This window comes from Camellia sinensis, chromosome 1 (assembly GCF_055761805.1).
Source record: "Camellia sinensis isolate YWXY chromosome 1, ASM5576180v1, whole genome shotgun sequence".
Lineage (NCBI taxonomy): Eukaryota > Viridiplantae > Streptophyta > Magnoliopsida > Ericales > Theaceae > Camellia > Camellia sinensis.
In genome coordinates, this window is record NC_138961.1 from 152,595,337 (window position 1) to 152,615,521 (window position 20,185).

Below are 20,185 nucleotides of genomic sequence, written 5' to 3' on the forward strand. Positions count from 1 at the left end.
GAGAAGCAAAGGTAGCTTCAACATCTTAGGAAACAGGAGCTTTCTTAACCACCTCCTCTACAACTTCAATCTCTGGGTTCTCACATTCCTCAGCATTCATTGGCTTATTAGCAGTATCACTCTCTAGAGTCTTGTTGGCAGAACTATTACCTGTGGAGATCTTTGACTAGAAAGTAGCAGGTGTTGTAGCAGCTTTCAGGCTTGAGGATTTTTAAGGAATAGGGACGTCTTGGAATAAAGGGGACTCCTCAAAAACCTTGGCAGCAGTTAGGGCTCTCGTACATACTTTAAGAAAAAAACTTGTCAAGCAGAACTAGTACCTCTTTCTTATAAGCATCATCAACCTCATCCCAACCTTGTTGCTTATACTTAGCTTTCAAAGTTGAGCGCTCGGCGGCCATCACAGCAATAAAAGCCTCTTACTCGGCAACCTTTCCTTCAAACTTGGGTTGGGTATCAACAACATCATCCTTAGATTTCTTAGTAGAAGTAACAACCTTGTTCAATCGAAAGACCTCCATCTCTGCAGCTTTACGACCCTCCTTATCAGCCTCCAGACTCACCATTAACCTTTCAGAACTCATCATGACCTCCGGTATGACCTTCTTTAATGCCTCAGTATGGTGATAAATAGGTGCATCTTTTGAATACACTGCAGCAACAAAAGGCATCAAGGAAAGGAAATGGTACAGAGAAGAAATAATAGAAAAGGAATTACTATGGTACTTATAATAGTCATCATTTATAGGGTTCCCTTCAAAATAGGGATGTCGCGGGGTCCATTGTGGTCTGCCATGTCCACTGGAAACACAAAATATCTTAGTTAAGTCAAAATGGGCTTGCCCTAGTGCAGCATGGGCGGTTCCTACTGTTTAAAGGATTCATCAATGATAGGCTCCCCAGAAGCCTCACCAGCCTTAGCCTTACCGGTTTCTCTCCTTCTCTTTTTTTCCTTTTCAGCAGTTAGGCATCGGATTCAGGAACAGAAACAGAAGGGCTAGCTGCCCTCATTTCTAATTTTACCTCCATTAGACTCTTCAGCTCAGCTTTGACTACGAGAGTCTCCAGCGCCGAAGAGGAGCCAAAGGTGGCCTCCAAGTCTACAAGCACCTTTCTCTTTGACATATATCTGCCTCCTGCGAAACTGGGGGAAAGAGAAGGGGTCCTCTTAGTAGATTGACTACGGGTACGTCGACAGTTGGTAATCAAAGGGGCAAGAGGTGTATTAGTTTCAATGTCAAAATCGAGCAAAGATGCAACAAGTTTCGCCTTCTTGGGAATGGTAGTTCGGTAGGTAGTTTGGTAATCCAATAGCTTAGGGGCAGATCTATTTTTGTACCATAGTGCGACATTAATTTCTTTAGTATTTTGATAAGTTGATCTACTTTGGTAGTAGGAAGACTCTGCAGGAACAAGAAACAACATTCCCATAGCATTCAAACAGAACATATATTGAAAATACAAGGACTGAAATACAAAGACAGAGGATTCAAACCTGGATAACCATTTTTTTGGGGCATTCTTTCGGACTGGATCTCCGTTCCTACAGGGAACTTCTAGTTCTCCCTAACTGGCAAGAAGTCATCGTTATGCTTGTCAAAATCAGGCAAACTAGTGACAAAATGGGAGTCAATAGAACGAACACGAAGGTAGTAAATAATATGGTCTTTGTTATGTATAGTAGCCTAAGATGTCCCAAACATCTAGGTTCAAGCCTAACCGCCTGCTCAGGGTGGAGACGCCGCAAACAATGCGGAACAGATTCATAGAAACTTGCATTAGGAAAAGGTGAACTTATTGCAGAAAACGACGGACCAATGGGTCCAAAGGGAACCAAACCCCTTCTTTAACAATGGCAATGACCGAAAACGCAAAAGTATTTCTCGTACCCATACGCTTAGCATTAACTGTAGCCAACGTAAGGGTAACGTCATCTAGAATGCCATGGTCGTGATGAAACAGTGTCATTGCCTTAGGGGTGTCAACTAAAGCATGAAACTTACCCATAACCTTGACTAACAAAGCCAAATCCACACTAACAGAAGGGTAGAGAAATAACACGAACCGTCAAAAATAGTGGAGTGAAGGCCAATAATGGCGATAAAGACCGAAAAGTAAAAGAAAAGAAGAGGTTTAGAAGAACTTAAAGTGATTTGATGAAGAATGACGAAGAAGGAAGGTCTTGGATATTGGAATTGAAGGAAGACAAATGCGTCTAGAACCCCACAGCAATGGCAGCAAGCATCGGAGTAAAGCACTGTCAGAACCAAAGGAAGAAGAATGAAAAGGTTTTTGGGATTTCAAAACTTTGGAGCAAATGGAGAGGTTGAAAAGACAACCCTAGGGTATTTATAACCCTTGATCGGCGTGATGGTACAAATCACATCCTTTTGCAAGAAGTGGTGTGCTACTTCTACACACCAACACCACATTGCCACATGTCACTATGCAATGACGCATGCAGAGCGCGTGTGTCAAGACTTAAACTGCCACCAAGGCCGAACTATAGCAAAACCGAAACAATGCAATGGTTGGGATATTAAACAGTAGCTTCCCCCAAGGGGAACCTTAGCAGGAGCTAGGGGGCAAATGAAGGGACAAAATATAAATGGGTCGGATCCAAGCCTTGGACCGGTCCAATCCACTAAACCCAAACCCAAATGGGCCAGATGAGTATGTGGGCCAGTCTATTAAGCCCATCTCCATGAAGAACGATCTTCCAAAGTCCTCAAGTACTTGGGCCCAACATGCAACGGAAAGGCCAGTCCAACCGTGATGTTGGGCTAGGCTGAGCTGCTGGACCTAATTCATGGACCAAACTAATGAACCAAACCCATCATCAGAACCGAAGTGGGCCGATCCCAAACACCGATATCGAAATGGATCAACCCATCTCTACAAGCAAACTTATAAAAGGCTGAGCCAAGGCACATCGGTACCGAGCTAAGGGAACCTCTTAGGAAAACGTGGAAGCTACGAACACATATATGTGCAAGTTGCCACCTCAGCTGGTCCCCCCCTCGGGAAATCACAAAAACAAATAGCAAAAGGAATGTGATTTGTTATATGCATGGTTACAATAAGCACATGTATCCATAGTTAACTACCTTCCAGTCCCCAACCTTGAGCAATGTTAAAGGAAGCCTTGAGGCACCAAAGCTCCATGAAACCATCTTGGGCAACAAGTAAACTATTCTATATAAGCCTCACTCTCTTCACACTGAAGATAACTTAACTCCACTTGGTTGAACTCAACACAACTTAAACACTCTTTCTTTCCTTCTCTTTACACCTAGAGAGAGCCCTTCATCTTCTCTGATCACTCATCCCCATGCCGGAGAGGTTTTCCTGCCAATCTTGGCTGGGCAACCTTGGCGGTGTTCTGTGTTGCAAGTCCCCAGTTCCAGAATAGCCCATTTCAGTTGCGGAGCTCCAATCCACTTTCATGTAGTGCGGGATTCGGTATGCACACAACAAATGAATGCCATTTTTTTTTCCTTTTCTTTCTAACATATATACCCATGAAATACAAGGCTTATGAACATAGGGATTAATAAACTAGGAAATAGTTGGCTTCCAACTTACAATGTCCCGGCAAATCCGGTGCTAAGATGACTCTGATCCTCAGGTAGAAGCCTTACCAGTCCAAAATCAGCTATTTTGGGTAGGAAATCATCATCTAGTAGAATATTGCTAGATTTTATATCTCGATGAATGATGCAAACATGGAATTGCTCATGAAGATAGGCAAGACCCCGGGCTATCCCAAATATTATGTCAAACCGTTGTTTCCAGTTCAAGGCACCTCTTTTTTCACCTGTTAAGAATGTGAAACTTTCCTACATGAAGTAGAAATTAATATATAAGAAAAATAAATTCAATGTCTTCTCAATTTTTTCTTTTTTATTATTTTTATATTTTTTTTACCATATAAGAACCTATCAAGGCTTCCATTTGCCATGTACTTATACACAAGTAGTAGATCTGGTCCTCTGTTGCTACACCCTAGAAGTCGGATCAGATTTCGGTGATGAACATTACTAATAATCTTCACTTCACTTTCGAAACCTGCCTTTGCTCTACTCGAGCTTATAGCTAGTTTCTTCACTGCAATTATATTTCCATTTTCAAGAGTGCCCTGTTCAATGACTTAATGGTGAGATTAAGAATATAAATATGCAACATAACATTCAATTTATGAATCAAAAAAATTGGAAAAAAAAGTGAAAATGATGGATTTGGTTTTGGGATGCATAATATATGAAATTAATCTTACCTTGTATACATCACCAAAACCTCCTTCTCCTAGTTTAGTTTCTTCACTAAAATTTTTTGTTGCAGATTTCAAATCTTTGTAACTGTAAATCACTAGTCCTTGCAGCTCTGATGCCCCTAATATGTTACCTGTTATAGAGGTAATTCACATTTCATATCAGATCAGCAAAAGTTCTAAAATGAAAACAGAATGAAGATAAAGCTTTTAATTCATAAAAGGGTTTTGGAAGTAAATAATAGAAGACTGAAAAGGAAGTGGCAAACATGGTTTAGAAATTAGGGAAAATTCTATATTACACACCATATGTTCTAATTATAACATTTGTAGTATTTATTTATGACTCATTGTGATTATTTATCTTATGTTGTGTTTGGTTATGAGGATTTAATTATAATATTTGGAATAATCAATATCACAAATGTTATAACTTACTCATAGTACACTTCATTTTAAAAGTGTGTATTCTAGAATGATCCATTAGAATTGGAAGCCAGTGTCATACGGTTACATTCTAGTTCAATTGTTTTGAAAAGAAAAGCAATAAATGACTCATCTTAACCAATGCCATAAATTTGGCAAATAGTGTCACTACAACAGTAAAAGTTTTATGGACTAAAATTGTCTTCAAATGTAAAAATTTATTATAAAAAAATATTTCGGGATCAATTCTTATTGTCACGAGCATAGTCACTAAAAGGGTCATTTAAAAAGTCAAAAAAATGATTTTAACGTCAAAATTTTAAAAATGTCGTTAATAAATACAAAAAAAAATTTAGTCCTCCAAAAAAAGATTTATTTTTTTAGACAAAAAATTTGGTCTAAAAAAAATAGTACGTCATCACTAAATATCAAATTTCATTGCTAAAAATACAATAATTACACTTTTAGCAACAAAAACATTTCTTCCTTAAAAAAGTGATTTTATACTTAAATTTTTGTTTCTAAAATCTCAATTTCAAGTTAACCGAATAGGAAAAAATTGACATTGACAAATTATGTCCGTAAATATCATTAAAACTACGTCCACATTTCTCAAAAAATAACCAAAGAAACACGAACTCCAAATTTATTCTCGAAGTTGGTATTAGAGCCAGAAAATGTAACAAGCTTCACGTTTAGCTTTGATAACAGTTGGTATCAGAGTCAGAAAACATAGCAAGTTTCAAGTTAAGCTCTAATAATAGTTGGTATTAGAGCCTAGAAAACTTGGTAGAACTTCATGGCAGCTCTGTTCATAGTTGTAAAGAGTTAGAATGTGTGAGCTTCAAAGAAAAAAAATATATGTACTTATTGGCAGCTTTGATTATAGTTGGGATTTTAGAGCCAAAGATAACTTGTGTGCTTTGTTGAAAATGATATCAACTCTATAATAGTTGGTATCTACTACAACATTGCTACCGTAAGATTTATGTCAGCTATGACACAGTTGGTGGTGAAGTTAAAATGATTTTGTGGGCGCAAATCATATCAGCTTTGGCACAGTTGCAATCACAATTGGTGTTACATCTTTATGGGCATTTTCTAGAGTGGATGTGTGTGCTTAATGTTGATATATCCCTTATCCGTGAACCCCGATGCCTTTGTTTGAAGGAGTAATGCATTGGAGCTTCAAAGTGGAAAATGTGTTGGCATTGCATCCTAGACTCTATAACAAGATCAGTTATGTGGTTGCATAGTTCAATGGAAGACATTGCGATTTTCTTTGGGTTGAGTGCTCCTTCGGTTGATTTTAGGGTATTCGTGTTTCTTGAAATATCAGAAGAGATGCCTTTGTTAAGTAGCTTAGTTGTACTTATGTTGAGCTACTCAGTAGTTGTGTAAATGTTGGTTGTACTTGTGTGAGGATGCCTTTCTATGTTGTGAACTTGGTGTGAGCTTGTTCATCAATAAGGCACTTTGTGGTAACGAATTGATACTTAGGTGTTGCATTTGCTTCGTCTCAAGCACGGTTCAGCAATTGGGTTGTATTGTTGGCTAAGTGGGTTGCTACCACAGTGTGGGTGAAGATGGGAGACGTGCATAGTGGGCTTTGCAAACTACTTGTTTGCATCATGAAGATGGCAAAATGGTTGGTAGTCTAGCTTGTGCATATGGCACTATCATTGGTTTTTTTCTGGTGGAAGGATGTCTCTACCAAATTGGAGGATGTCAGTTCTACATGTGTGCTTTGTTTGGTCAGCAATTACATGTAGTTGGGTTGATCCTAATTTAAGGGTCATTTGTATCTTGTAGAGTGCATGCCGACTGCAAAGAGTTGGGGTGAATATGCATGTCACTGTTGTTAGGAGGACAACCATGTAGCGAGATGGTAAAGTCAAGATGACTTCGGTGCCAAGGGGAGCGCGCCTTGTGGGTTAAGCCGGTGGGCTTCATTTGTGCTTTGAGAGCACTTACCATGAATGACATTGAGGGACATCATCTTGCCAGTAGGCCTGGAAGATAGATGTCAAGCTGAGAGGGCCTTGTGATTCCATCAGGTAAGGATGATTGTCATTTGAGCCACACATTTTCTAGAGGTGAATCACACTTCGATTGGTTAGCATGGTCGATGGTGGCATCGTCGTCCTTGGAGAGGAGGAGAGATATCGCGTCACACATCATTTTCTTTGGGTGGGAATCCCAAAGTTGGTTTGTGCATGGTCAGTGAGGGCATTGCTTTCTTAAATGTGGGAGAATGTCGTGCCATGACATGCATTGAATGGTTATAGTCGATGGGACCATCGACACCTTTGAGTGAGAGATGGTATCGCGCTGCAACTTCCTCGTGCAAAGTGTGTGCAGTTTCCTTTCAGGTGGAGCATTACACAGTTGGTAGGGCAAGGTTGATGGGGACATCGGCTCTGCTAAAGAGGAGAACAGATGCCACGACTCGACATGCTTTCCTCAGGAGGAGCATTGTTTGGAGTAAGCATGAAATTAACTTAGAAAATTTTTTTTAGGTTGGATCTGCATCCAGGAAGGAGTGTCATTTTGAGTTACTTGCTTGATTTGGAGGAAACGGTTTGTGAGTTCATCTGCTCAGGAGTAGAGCTTCAGGATGGGAGGTGTTCATCAAACTGGGAGTAGTCTTAGTTGGACGCAGTGCATCTAAAATGATATGTGTTTATTTGGCCAAAAGGAGTTTGGGTGTTGGTGTTAGGCTGTTAATGTAGGGAATTGTAAGGGATGAAAACTAAACACAAAGAACAACCACAAATTTGAATAAAAGATATATTCTCTCTTGAAATATATTAATTCTCCAAAATAATCTGATTTTCCCTAAGGCTTACAACTCCTATTTATAGTGAGAGGAAATGTCTAATGACAATAGGAAATAAATTAAAAGGGCAATGTTTGCTAATCGAGCTTAAATCAAAGAGAACATGAAATTTTCAAAAAATAGAAAGATTTGAGTTAAGCTCAAATCTTGAAAATATAATAAAAACTAAACATGTTGCAAAAAAACTAGTCTTAAAAAGATTCGTTTAGACCAAGTAATTAAAGAAACGAATATTTCCTAAAATGGCAAAATCGCACAATTGGTGGCCTAATTAGTGAAATTCGACTAAAATCCATTGTACACCATGCTGAAGTGATTGTATTGATCGTGACGCCATTTTTCATGTCTCGGCCAAATCTCAAACTATTCTAAGCATGTGTCATTTCACATCTACTAGTACTTTTGGCCTTTGCCTTGTTTGTCCATGAGTTACAGAGATTCTATGGCCAAACACTCTGCAGCAGTTGTCGACATGGAGGTTAGACGAGCCAGTACAAATGCAATGCAAAGGTCGCTGATGGGCTACATTAACGAGGATGTTGATGATTGGAATGGAGGTGAATGTCACGAGCTGACAATTTGACTTCATCTCACAACTCTTGCATGTGGCATGACATCCCAACAGGATGGGTTGGCCCCAAATAGTCCAACACACGTAATATCCTAGTGGGTGGGTGTCAAGAAATCCTTTAGTGGCATTTTCATAAATTCCTATTATTAAAATTTATTAGGAATTATTGGATTATTCATTAAGACTCCTCAAACATGTAGGATGTTTCCTTGTCCCAATGCAAATGACTTAAGATGCTATTATGAGGAGGCATGATGTACTTCAGCTTGCCTTCCTAACCTATGATGCGTTTCAAATGGACATCCTTTGGGCAACCAAAGGGTAAGCCTCTGACATACTATTAAGAGTTGTCGTTAGTCTCCATATGGGTTCGAGAACCCCATGGACAGTGTCATCGAGGAGCATGGGTGTCGACACTCTGCGTCATATTCTAGCGGGAAGTTTAGGCATGCACTCGTTATGCCGCTCGTTATAACATATTGTGGTGTCGTCTTAGATTGAACGGATTGGGGTATCGAGGCACCATTATTAAGGCCTTGTGTGCTAATTCATGAACATTGGCTTGGATTCTACCTTGAATGCGAGGGTCATGTAGCCTACCTAGCGATTTAGTGACAATATGTGTGTGATCATTTGAATGGCATGAAACATTTCCATCAGTGAGGCACATTGTGCAAGCTTATGGGAAGGCAAAATGCTAATAGTGGGATATGGACATACATTGTCATGTTCATATTACATGCTAGTGCAACACTTCAGGTGCACAATGACCCTTGGTGGATGGTTTACCATGTCAATGCATGCATGAGGATTTGAGTTATGGCTGTACATGCGACCTCACTCATCTATGGTTATTCGAGATAGGTGCAACAAGAGACCCAACTCAAGAGAGGGAAACCTAGTCAGCTAGATTGAGGGTTCTACATTGGTACATAGTTAGGCAATAGTGTGTTGGGTCAATTATGGACAACACTGACACGGGACGCCTTATTGAAGATACTGAGCTACAGAGCAATACCACTGATGCTTCAACTGCTAGCAGTACCACTGTTGCTTCAACAGATTCTGGTACAACTGCTGCTGCAAGGAAAAATTGCTCTAACTAATTCTGTTATTCCAGCTGTGGAAAGAAGCTTCTCGAAGTTACTTCCACCTCATCCATTTAGTTATAACTATCACTCCATTGTAACAAACTAGTACTTACTTACAAGTTTATAAATACAGCATTGTAATTCATTCTCTGGATTATTCTGAAAATTAAATAATAAAAGAAGTTCTTAGTTTCTTCATGGTATCAGAGCATGCTCTCTCTTACGAGTTGATCCATGGTTCCTTCTACTCCTTTGTTATCTTCTCTCATGGCTTCAACCTCACTTCCTCCAAATCTCTCATTACTGATTTCGAACTTCTCTTCATTCATCACTATCAAGCTTGATGCATCCAACTTTCTGATATGGAAAAATCAAGTGCAGAATATACTCATTGCTACTAGTCTTCTTGGATTTGTTGATGGAACTATACCATGTCCACAATCGAGAATAACAGATTCTTCTGGTTCAGAGAAAGACAATCCTGAATACCTGCAATGGAAGCTTATCGATGCACACCTGCTCAGTTGCATTACTGCAACTTTGTCACCTGCAATCTATTCCTCTGTTCTTCATCTTCATAGCTGTGCTGAGATCTGGACTGCTCTACATAAGCAATTCACTTCACTTTCTCGATCTCATGTTCACCAGTTGAAGAACAAATTAAACAGCATTTCTAAGAAAACAGATTCGATGGAGAATTATCTTTCCAAGATCAAAGACTTGGTCAGTCAATTGGCTCTTGTTTCTTCATTTATAGATGATGAAGATCTTGTTTTGCTTACCTTGAATGGTCTTCCTGATGAGTATGATGCCTTCAAGACTACCATTCGAGCCAGATCAGAGTCAATTCGCATGGAAGAATTGACTGCTCTTCTTCTGTCTGAAGCTGTTCATATGGACTCCAAACTTCAGAAACTGTCTTCTGAACCTACTATGGCATGTTCTTCAGTTCGCGGTTCTTTCAATGCTAATCTCAAAGGTCGTTCTTCTGGCTTCAGAGGTCATTCTTACAGAGGCAATAGAGGTGGTCACTCTTCTAGAGGCAATCCTCGCGGTAGTGGTAGATCTGGCTCTAATTTCACCAATTCAAGGAACTTTTCTGATCACAGAGGTTTTTCTCCCAGCAGGGGTCAATCTATAACTTGTCAGATTTGTGGCAATTCTGGTCACTCTGCATTAGACTGCTGGTATCGGATGGATTCTCAGTATCAGTCTTCCTCTAGTTCTCAACATCCTTCTGAGTTCAACTCCCGAGCCTTTGTTGCTGCAACTCAATCAGCAACTGCTACTCCTCACACGCCTTGGTACTTAGACTCTGCTGCTACAGATCATATCACACATGATCTTCATCATCTCAGTCACACACAGCCTTATCAAGGTTCTGATCAAATCACAGTAGGTAATGGAACTACAGTTCCCATTCACAACACTGGTAAGGGACTGCTTCCTACACCTCATTGTTCTTTTCGTTTGAATCATGTTTTACATACACCGTCCATTTCCTCTAATCTTTTGTCTGTTCACAAATTTACTAAGGACAATAATTGCCTCATTACCTTTGATGATTCTAAATTTGTGATTCAGGACAAGGATTCGAGGAGAATTCTTCATCAGGGTTCTAGTACTAATGGTCTATACCATTTTTACTCTCCTTCTTCATCCATGCAGCCGGCTGCCCATCATTCTTACTTTACTACATCACAGACATCTGTTTCTCCTCTATTTGGCATAATAGATTAGGTCATCCTTCCTTAGTGAAGTATAATCATCTGAAACCATTGTTGAAAGTTTCCCATAATAAAATGGACTCTGCTTGTACTGATTGTTGCATAGCTAAAAGTCATAGACTTCCGTTTCAATTGTCTAATACTACTGTAAATGCTCCTCTTTCTCTTATCCATAGTGATGTATGGGGGCCATATTCTTCTACATCTGGTTATAAATACTACTTACTTTTGTGGATGACTTTAGTCGATTTACCTGGCTTTTTCCATTATCTTATAAAAGTGAAGTATGTGACAAGTTCATAGAATTCAAGGCTTATATTGAAAACCAATTTCATACTTCATTAAAAATTCTGCGAACTGATGGTGGATCTGAATATTTTACTAATAAAATGAAGACCTTCTTGAGTACTCAAGGTGTTATTCACCAACACTCTTGTCCTCACACTCCTTTTCAGAATGGTATTGCTGAGCGAAAACATCGGCATATTACTGAAACTGCTACTGCACTTCTTCATCATGCATCTGTGCCTTTACAATACTGGTTTGATGCTGTTGTTATTTCTACTTTTCTTATTAATAGACTTCCCTCTTCTAATCTTGGACATCAATCTCCATTTGAAAAGCTTTTTCAATACACTCCTGATTACTCTTATTTTCGTATATTTGGTTGTCAATGCTTCCCTTGGCTTAAGCCTTATCAGCCTCTCAAGCTACATCCTAAATCTGTGTCCTGTGTTTTTCTGGGCTATCATCCTTTTGCTAAAGGATATCGATGTCTTGACCCACTCACTGGTAGAGTCTATCTGTCTCGACATGTGGTCTTTAATGAGCACGTGTTTCCCTTTGCTCATCTGCCTTCTTCTATATCTCCTCAATCCTCTTCAACATCTTTACCAACCACATTACCTGAGATTCATTCTTTTTTCTGGCCTTCTTTCTCTTCTTCTACTGGTTCTCAGATTCTCGCTACTGCAGTCCCAAATTCTGCAGTCCCAGATTCTGCAGTTCCTTCTGTCCCAGTTTCTGTTGTTCCTACTTCAGTCCCAAATTCTGCAGTCTCAGATTCTGCAGTTCCTTCTGTCCCAGTTTCTGCAGTTCCTCCTTCTTCTTTACCCACACCTGTAGTTCCTATTCAGTCTATTTCTATTGAGTTACCTCCTCTACCTCCTTCTCAGTCTAATCAGCATCCTATGATTACCAGATCCAAATCTGCTGCTACTGTTCCTCCTCACTATTTGCTTGCTTCCTCTGTCCTAGCCTCAGTTTCCTACACTACTACTGAACCTCCTTACAGAGAAGCTTTGCTGTCTCCTGTTTGGCATCAAGCTATGCTTGATGAATTGACTGCTCTTCAACAACAACATACATGGCCTTTAGTGTCTCTTCCATCTAACAAAATTGCCATCGGCTGTAAATGGATTTTCAAGATTAAACGAAATTCTGATGGCACTATTGCAAGGTATAAGGCACGCTTGGTTGCTAAAGGGTACCTGCAGCAAGAGGGTATAGATTTTCATGAGACTTTCAGTCCAGTGGCTAAGCAACCCACTATCCGAATCTTACTTTGTCTTGCTCTTCACTATCAGTGGTCACTTAAACAGTTAGACATTTCCAATGCATTTCTCCATGGCCGTCTTGACGAAGAAGTATTCATGCTTCAGCCTCCAGGTTTTGCAAATTCTTCTTCACCTAATCAAGTATGTAAACTACACAAGGCATTATATGGGTTGAAACAGGCACCACGCGCTTGGTATTCCACATTTTCTCAATACTTGTTGTCTCAAGGCTTCATTAATAGCAAGAGTGATTCTTCTTTATTCATTCAAAAGACATCCACTTCAGTCACTTATCTGTTGGTTTATGTAGATGACATCTTGATCACTGGTGATAGCTCTTCTCATATTCAATCTCTCATTACAAAGATGCACAGCGTGTTCTCCATGAAGGAATTGGGTGACATCGCTTATTTTCTTGGTATTTCAGTCCAGCCTACCAGCTCAGGATATCTATTATCTCAGTCTAAATATGCCAAAGAAATTCTGCTTAAAGCTGGCTTGTCATCTTGTAAGTCTTGCCCTTCACCTATTTCAATCAAGCCTAGTGTTCCTCCAAATGCTGCTTTACCATTTTCTGATCCAGCTCTTTATAGAAGTATTGTTGGTGCCTTACAACATCTCACCATTACCAGACCAGATCTGTCTCTCTCTGTTAACCAGGCTTGTCAACATATGCATGCCCCTACCATTGGACATTTTGCTGCCGTGAAGAGAATTCTTAGATATGTTCAAGGCACCGTCACTCATGGCTTGTCTTTCTCCTCCAGTACTTTTGATGTGCATGGGTATTCCGATTCCAATTGGGCAGGAGATGTTCTTGATAGAAAATCAACGACTGGTTACTGTGTTTTCTTAGGGTCCAATTTGGTCTCTTGGTCTGCCAAAAAGCAGGCCACAGTCTCTCGCTCCTCCACTGAAGCTGAATATAGAGCTTTAGCCAATACCGCTGCTGAGTTAAGTTGGATTTCCATGCTACTCACTGAAATGAGAATTTCTTCCCCTACTACACCCATACTCTGGTGTGATAACCTCTCTGCAATAGCTCTAGCTTCCAATCCCGTGTTCCACTCACGTTCCAAGCATATCGAAATCGATTGTCATTTTGTCCGAGATAAGGTTTTGGCTAAGCAATTTCAGTTGCAATACATTCCAACTATGGATCAGCTTGCTGATCTGTTTACTAAACCTGTCAGCGTCTCTCGGTTTCAATATCTCAAGTCCAAGCTCATGGTTCTTGATTGCCCCATCAGCTTGCAGGGGACTATTGAAGATACTGAGCTACAGAGCAATACCACTGATGCTTCAACTGCTAGTAGTACCACTGTTGCTTCAACAGATTCTGGTACAACTGCTGCTGCAAGGAAAAACTGCTCTAACTAATTCTGTTATTCCAGCTGTGGAAAGAAGCTTCTCGAAGTTACTTCCACCTCATCCATTTAGTTATAACTATCACTCCATTGTAACAAACTAGTACTTACTTACAAGTTTATAAATACAGCATTGTAATTCATTCTCTGGATTATTCTGAAAATTAAATAATAAAAGAAGTTCTTAGTTTCTTCACGCCTTGATTGACATGGACCTCAGTTGGGTGGATGCCTTTCTCAAGGGCGAGTTTGGTGCCATGAAGCGACATGACCCACGCGGGATGCAGTTATAGATGCATAGTCCACTTGTGGCATGGAAGCCGGAGCTTCTTTGTAGGAGTTGTTCTTACTAGACATAGTACTGGGCTTGCATTTAACAAGATGGGTTAAGATTCAATACTTGATGGTCAAGGAGAGATTAAACGAGCTTGAACTTGGTGGAATTCAAGCGCCTCATGGGAAAAATATGTTTCACTACGCCTCTAAAAAAGTCATCAAACTTAAAATAATTTTGGACCAGGATTATTTTGGTACACTTTGCTATTTGTAAATATTGATTTACCTCTTGGAGCTAACTTTGACTTTCTTGATAGTCGATGCCATAATATCATCGCAACTATAAGCAAAAGACCACCTCCACCTCCAACTACTCCTCCAATAATGGCATTCTTCTTGCTTGAGCCTCCTCCTGCACAATACAAAAATTGACTAATTCATTGTGTTTCTCTATCTTCATTTTTTTTTTTTAATTTTATTGTACAGAGGGAAGAGGTCTTACCTCCTCCAAGAAAGGGGCTGACATTAGTTGTCTGGTTATCAGCAAAGAAGGCAGTATCCGAGTATCTAAGAAAACAACCGGCATCAACAGCTCTACCCTCTGCATTAGGAGGACAACTTTGTATGTTGACAGATGCCACTGTCAAGCAATCTTGGCAACTGCTCTCACTTATTGTTTCTGCACATTGTGACACCGCATACACGGTTGTACTGCCGCTAACCACTTCACTCTTTGTCGCTGCAAAAAATCCATTTATCTTTGGCGTTGCGATTTTAAGATTAGTTAACAGTCCTTGCACAGCTGTGTCAAAAGCCGTAGCCTGGGATACAGTCCTATTGCCACATACACCGACATTTCCAGGGAGAGTGCCTTGGTCATAGAAGCCGTTGCTTTCATACCTTAACAATATATATATATATATATAATTAGAAATTTATATTTGCAAAGAAGTTGCTTACAAACACACACACAAAAATAAATAAATATATGCATAAATTATATCAGCAGTCCCTGTATTTTGTTGTTTGTGTCATTTTGGTCCATACTCTTTAATTGGCTCAATTTTGATCTTTAATTTTAAATTTTGTCTTAGTTTGATCAAATCGATAAATCTGTTAGTTCTTTATTATTATTATTATTATTATTTTATTTTATGAAAAATAATCACTAAGTTGGTTGAAATTAAGTCATTGAATTGCTCAAGTTTACAATTGTCATTAAAAGCATGATGTATGATGTTTATGTGTGTATTTGTCATAAAAAAATATATATAAAAATGCTAACAATTTAAATTAATTGGATCAATTTTTAGACAAAGTAAAAAATTAAGGGTTAAAATTGAACCAATTAAAATTACAAGAATCAAAATACTATAAGAATTAAAGTATGAGGACTACGATATAATTTTTTCTAATTATATAGTTGACCTAATAATATGTGATAATTACACTAGTCTCCGTTATATTTTACATTTGCATTGTAGTTGCCTTCCTGCTTTTAGTCTACCGTTAATATATAAGATAGAATATGATGATGTTATCAAATTTTTAATTAAAATGCCAAAATTACAATTCTTTCTCACTTTTCCTTATTCATTCTAGGCTAATAGGAATAGGAGCAAGGATCCTCTAGAGTGATTTTTTCCTAAAGTTTCCTAGAGTGCTCCATTGTATGGTTGAGATTTATTGGCAAGTCACATCAATTTTTCTGATGTGATTTGCCAGTAAATCTCAACCACACAATGGAGCACTCTAGGAAACTTTAAGGAAATTTCACTCTAGAGGATCCTTGGTGAATAGGAATTCCATTCTTGAGCTTGAAATTGTTGAATTCCATCCATATTGGGGAGCCTCCCATGCCTAGGGACTAGTTAGACTTTTTATTAAGGATTAAGGTTACATACGTGTGATGTATTAAGCGCAATTTGGTTTTTATTTTTTATTATTAAAGTTACTAGTCTAGAAAATTCACATGGATTGTGGGTAGGGTACAGAAAAACCACACGTAATTAAACAAAGAATGATACCATTACTTTTTCAAATTTAGTGATATGACAATCTATTATAATATCTAAAATAACTTTCTAACTTAATTTAGTCTAAAGAGTGGATTTATATATATTATTTTCTTTGAAGAGTTAAATCAAACTAATTATTTTTTTTTCATTTTTAACGGTGATCAAATCAAACTAATTAAACAAATCAAGCTGTGTATGCCGTACACATTCATAAACTTAATTAAGAAGGCATATTATAAAATAATCCCGTTTTGTAACTCAAAAAAGTTGAGGCTCGAAATGACTCGAATCGCAAAACAACGTCGTTTTGCTTTTTTTTTTTTCTTTTTTTTTTTCTTCTCTCTGTTCTGAAACCGAGAGAGGATGAAGAAGAAAGAAGAAGAAAGAAGAAAGAAGAAGAAGAGATGGAGCAGGGGAGGGGACACAACATCATCAACACCATCATCATCATTATCATCATCAAACACAACACACAGATCTACCACAACAAACCAAACAAATCAAAATTAAACACAGATTTTCAAAATCAAACACAGATCTACACAACATCATCATCATCAAACACAGATTTTCAAAATCAAAAAAAAAAAAAAAAAAAAAACCAAACAGATCTCGCACCCACTGTCGCCCATCACCGTCCATCGTCGCCCATCACCGTCCATCACCGTCTCGCACGCCATCGTCGCATCGCCCTCCCTCTCTTTCTTCTCTCTTCTCTCGCTTTCTCTCACTCTCTGTCTCTTCCTCCCTCCCCGTTTCAGATACAAAAGAGAAAGAAGAAAGAAAAAAAAAATTTGCAAAACAACGTCGTTTTACGATTCGGGCCAATCGAGTCTCTCACTTTTCGAGCTACAAGCTATTTTTCATTATAAAATGGACCTTGCTCCTTTTCAGTAATTGGAGAGGAGAGTTCAGCATTGGTAGGCCTTAATTCGAGCCCATGTCGATAATTTAAATTGTTCAATATGTAGAATTTGGCGGGTACATCATTCTTTACAAAAATCACATTGATTAGATATTGATAATCATTTGATCAGATCACATTTTCAAAATAATTTCAAATATAATTTTCCAAGTAAATTACAACAAAAATACAACCTGATCAAGTGGTTATCAATATCCAATCAACAAAATTCGAGTCCATGTCGATAATTCAAATTGTTCAATATGTAGAATTCGTTGAGTATATTATTTCTTAAAAAAATCATGTTAATTGGATATTAATAACTATTTCATCAGATCACATTTTCAAAATAATTTCAAATATAATTTTCCAATTAAATTAAGACAAAAATACGATGTGATCAAATAGTTATCAATATACAATTAACATAATTTTTTGCATGAATAATGTGCTTGACGAATTTTACAAATTCCACGATTTAAATTATGGACACATGTTCGAATTGGAGCCCACCAATACTAAACTCTCCTCTCCAGATCCGTTATACATTTCATCATAGTTGACCTAATGGATACAATGAGGCTTCTAGAATCACTTGATTTGTCCATATCTATCTATATTTTTTTTTTTTTTTTTTTGTGATTTGGACCAATGGGGGGCTGCCACCTCACTGGGGGTCGACCCCCAGTGGGGGTCTGTAGCAAGACCGTATATATATATTGCGGGAAATGAGCTCTCTAATGGGAAGAGATGTGGCCAAGTTCGTAAACAAAACTTCTTGATTTTTATAGTTTAAAATGTAAAGAAAAAATTCCATTGGTTAGTTAATTAAACTTAAAAAAAAATATGAAATGCCTTGATTATTTATGATTTCGAATTTCAAAATTCAAACCAATATCCTAAGTCTCTCTCACATTTTTTAAAAATAATACTGAACAAAACGATTCAACTAATAATGTTGAATTTTAAAATTCAAAACAATATGATGACTCACCCTTAATCTTTCCACAAATAATTCAGCTTGTTTGATTTTGGTTTTAAAAAACACTTTCTAAAAAATTTTACTCTTTTATTTTCTGTATTTTTTTTTCAATGAATTTTTTAATATTTTAATCAATTTTTTTTTTAATTTTTAGACACACCTAACATAAATAAACTTAAAAAGTATAATATTTGTGAAAAAAATCTTTAAAAAATTCACTAAATACCAAAAATACGAAAAAAAATAAAAATTTAGTACATTTTTCGTATTTTTGTGTATTTATTAATTTTTAAAATATTTTTTCATAAATATTTTACTATTTAGACACATCTAAGTAAGGTGCATATAAAAAAGTATAAAAATTTCTTAAAATTTTAAAAATATTTACTAAAAACCAAAAAAACACGAAAAATAAAATACTCAATTTTCAAAAAACTAAAACCAAACACACTGAATATTAATCAAAACAATCAAAACAACATAAAACTTGAAATTTTGAAAACCCTATGGTGTATCCCATACTCAATATTTTTCCAAAGTCAGATAACTCTCTCGTGTAATAGTGTAAATGTTTGTCTCTTTCTCTCTCCTATCTTTGCTAATAGTTCAAACCTTTTTCTTTTGTTTTTTTTTTCTCGTAAATTTCTGATTCTATGTGATTCATTTTTTTTTTCTATTTGATTTTTTTGGCCAACTCTCTCCAAATGTAATATTGCAAAGGTTAGGCCTCGTTTGGGAACCCACCCTCTTAGCTAAAAAGTTAAAAAGTTATTAAATTAGTCAAAAAGTCAACAACTTATACCAAAAAGTCAAATATTCTCTTTTCTCTCTACGTTTTGCACATCTTTTCGTAAAAAACCAAAAAATTATCCCAAACATACTAATTTTTTTTTAACTTATATTTTAACTAAATAGCCAAAAAATTACTAAATTACATTTTCCTCAAACGAGGCCTTAGTCTTATTTTTTAAGCTAATAGTCCAAACTTAGTTGAATATATATACATATATATATATATATATTTAAGATTTTTGTTTTCGTGTAACTTTCTTTTTTTAACTGTGTACTTTTTTTTTTTTACTAAATTAATAATAAAGATATAAGTATTTAACTATCTTTGTTTTAGGAGTTGAGTGCAAGCTTCTTCTTTTCTTTTTCTTTTTTTAACTGTGTACCTTTTTTTTCTTTTTTTTTTCTTTTTTTTTTTTTTTTGGGCGTGCAGTTTTCTATGTATGTAAGGCTTTTTTTATTTTTTTTTTATTTTATTGATTCATATTGTTGATTTTATTTTTTTGATATATATAAATTAATAATACAATTATAAGTCTTTCACAGAAAAGGACATCTTACATTATTCATTGTGATTCAGCCATTCTATAAGAGATTAATTACAAATATAAAATAAATATATTAAATAAGACAATTATAATCCAATGACACATATCCAAAAACCTAACATCTATCAAGCACACTAATCCCAATAATTGATACAAAAAATATTCCAAAATGAAAAGAAATTGAATTAAATTGACATAACATAAAAAAATTCAAGATCAAAATCGATACAAATAAAATTATATGGATGAAATCTATACAAGAGGCAAATTTAAGGGACCATCAATGTAATTTGTCTTTATTTTTAAATCCAAATTTTCTCATATGAGAACATATGTATTTCTTTTCAATATTGTTGACACAATCTACCTATATAAATAAATTCACAATGGCTAGATTGTTCTTCCATATTAATGTTTGCACTGAACATTAATTAGTCTAAAAAAATTATAACTTTTGAAATGTAACAAAAATTATTAAGATAGGTGATGCTAATGTCAAACATCAATTGGTTTAACTCTACTAATATATTTGTTGAATATTAATATAATACATAAGGGAAAAAGATTGATACACACAAAACAAGTTTTACAATAATACCTACAATGCCGTACTAAATTATGTATCAAATTTTGATTTGTCAATAATTTAATTATGTAAGACCAAATTTTCTTACCATGTCATTGTAAATAAATTATGAGACTTAAAATTCTCAATATGTAAATGTAGGAGCCCGAAATGGTTTTGTCTCACATCGATCTGAGAGGCATCCACAACCCACTTAATAAGTTGCCTAACTCTTCCTAACTAGCATGAGGCCTTT

The 20,185-nt window shown here is 36.7% G+C and overlaps 1 protein-coding gene across 2 annotated transcripts in view; it reads right to left on the reverse strand.

The window, feature by feature from the left end:
• Positions 1–20,185, reverse strand: part of LOC114272869 (cold-responsive protein kinase 1) — a 33,900-nt gene that overhangs the window by 9,566 nt on the left and 4,149 nt on the right. For both annotated transcript variants that reach the window (XM_082887422.1, XM_082887424.1), the window contains exons 3-7: positions 14,626–15,023; positions 14,410–14,535; positions 4,277–4,404; positions 3,928–4,138; positions 3,586–3,817 (exon numbers count right to left, since the gene is read on the reverse strand). In XM_082887422.1, coding sequence (XP_082743548.1) covers positions 3,586–3,817; positions 3,928–4,138; positions 4,277–4,404; positions 14,410–14,535; positions 14,626–15,023 — 1,095 coding nt within the window. The remainder of the gene's footprint in view (positions 1–3,585; positions 3,818–3,927; positions 4,139–4,276; positions 4,405–14,409; positions 14,536–14,625; positions 15,024–20,185) is intronic.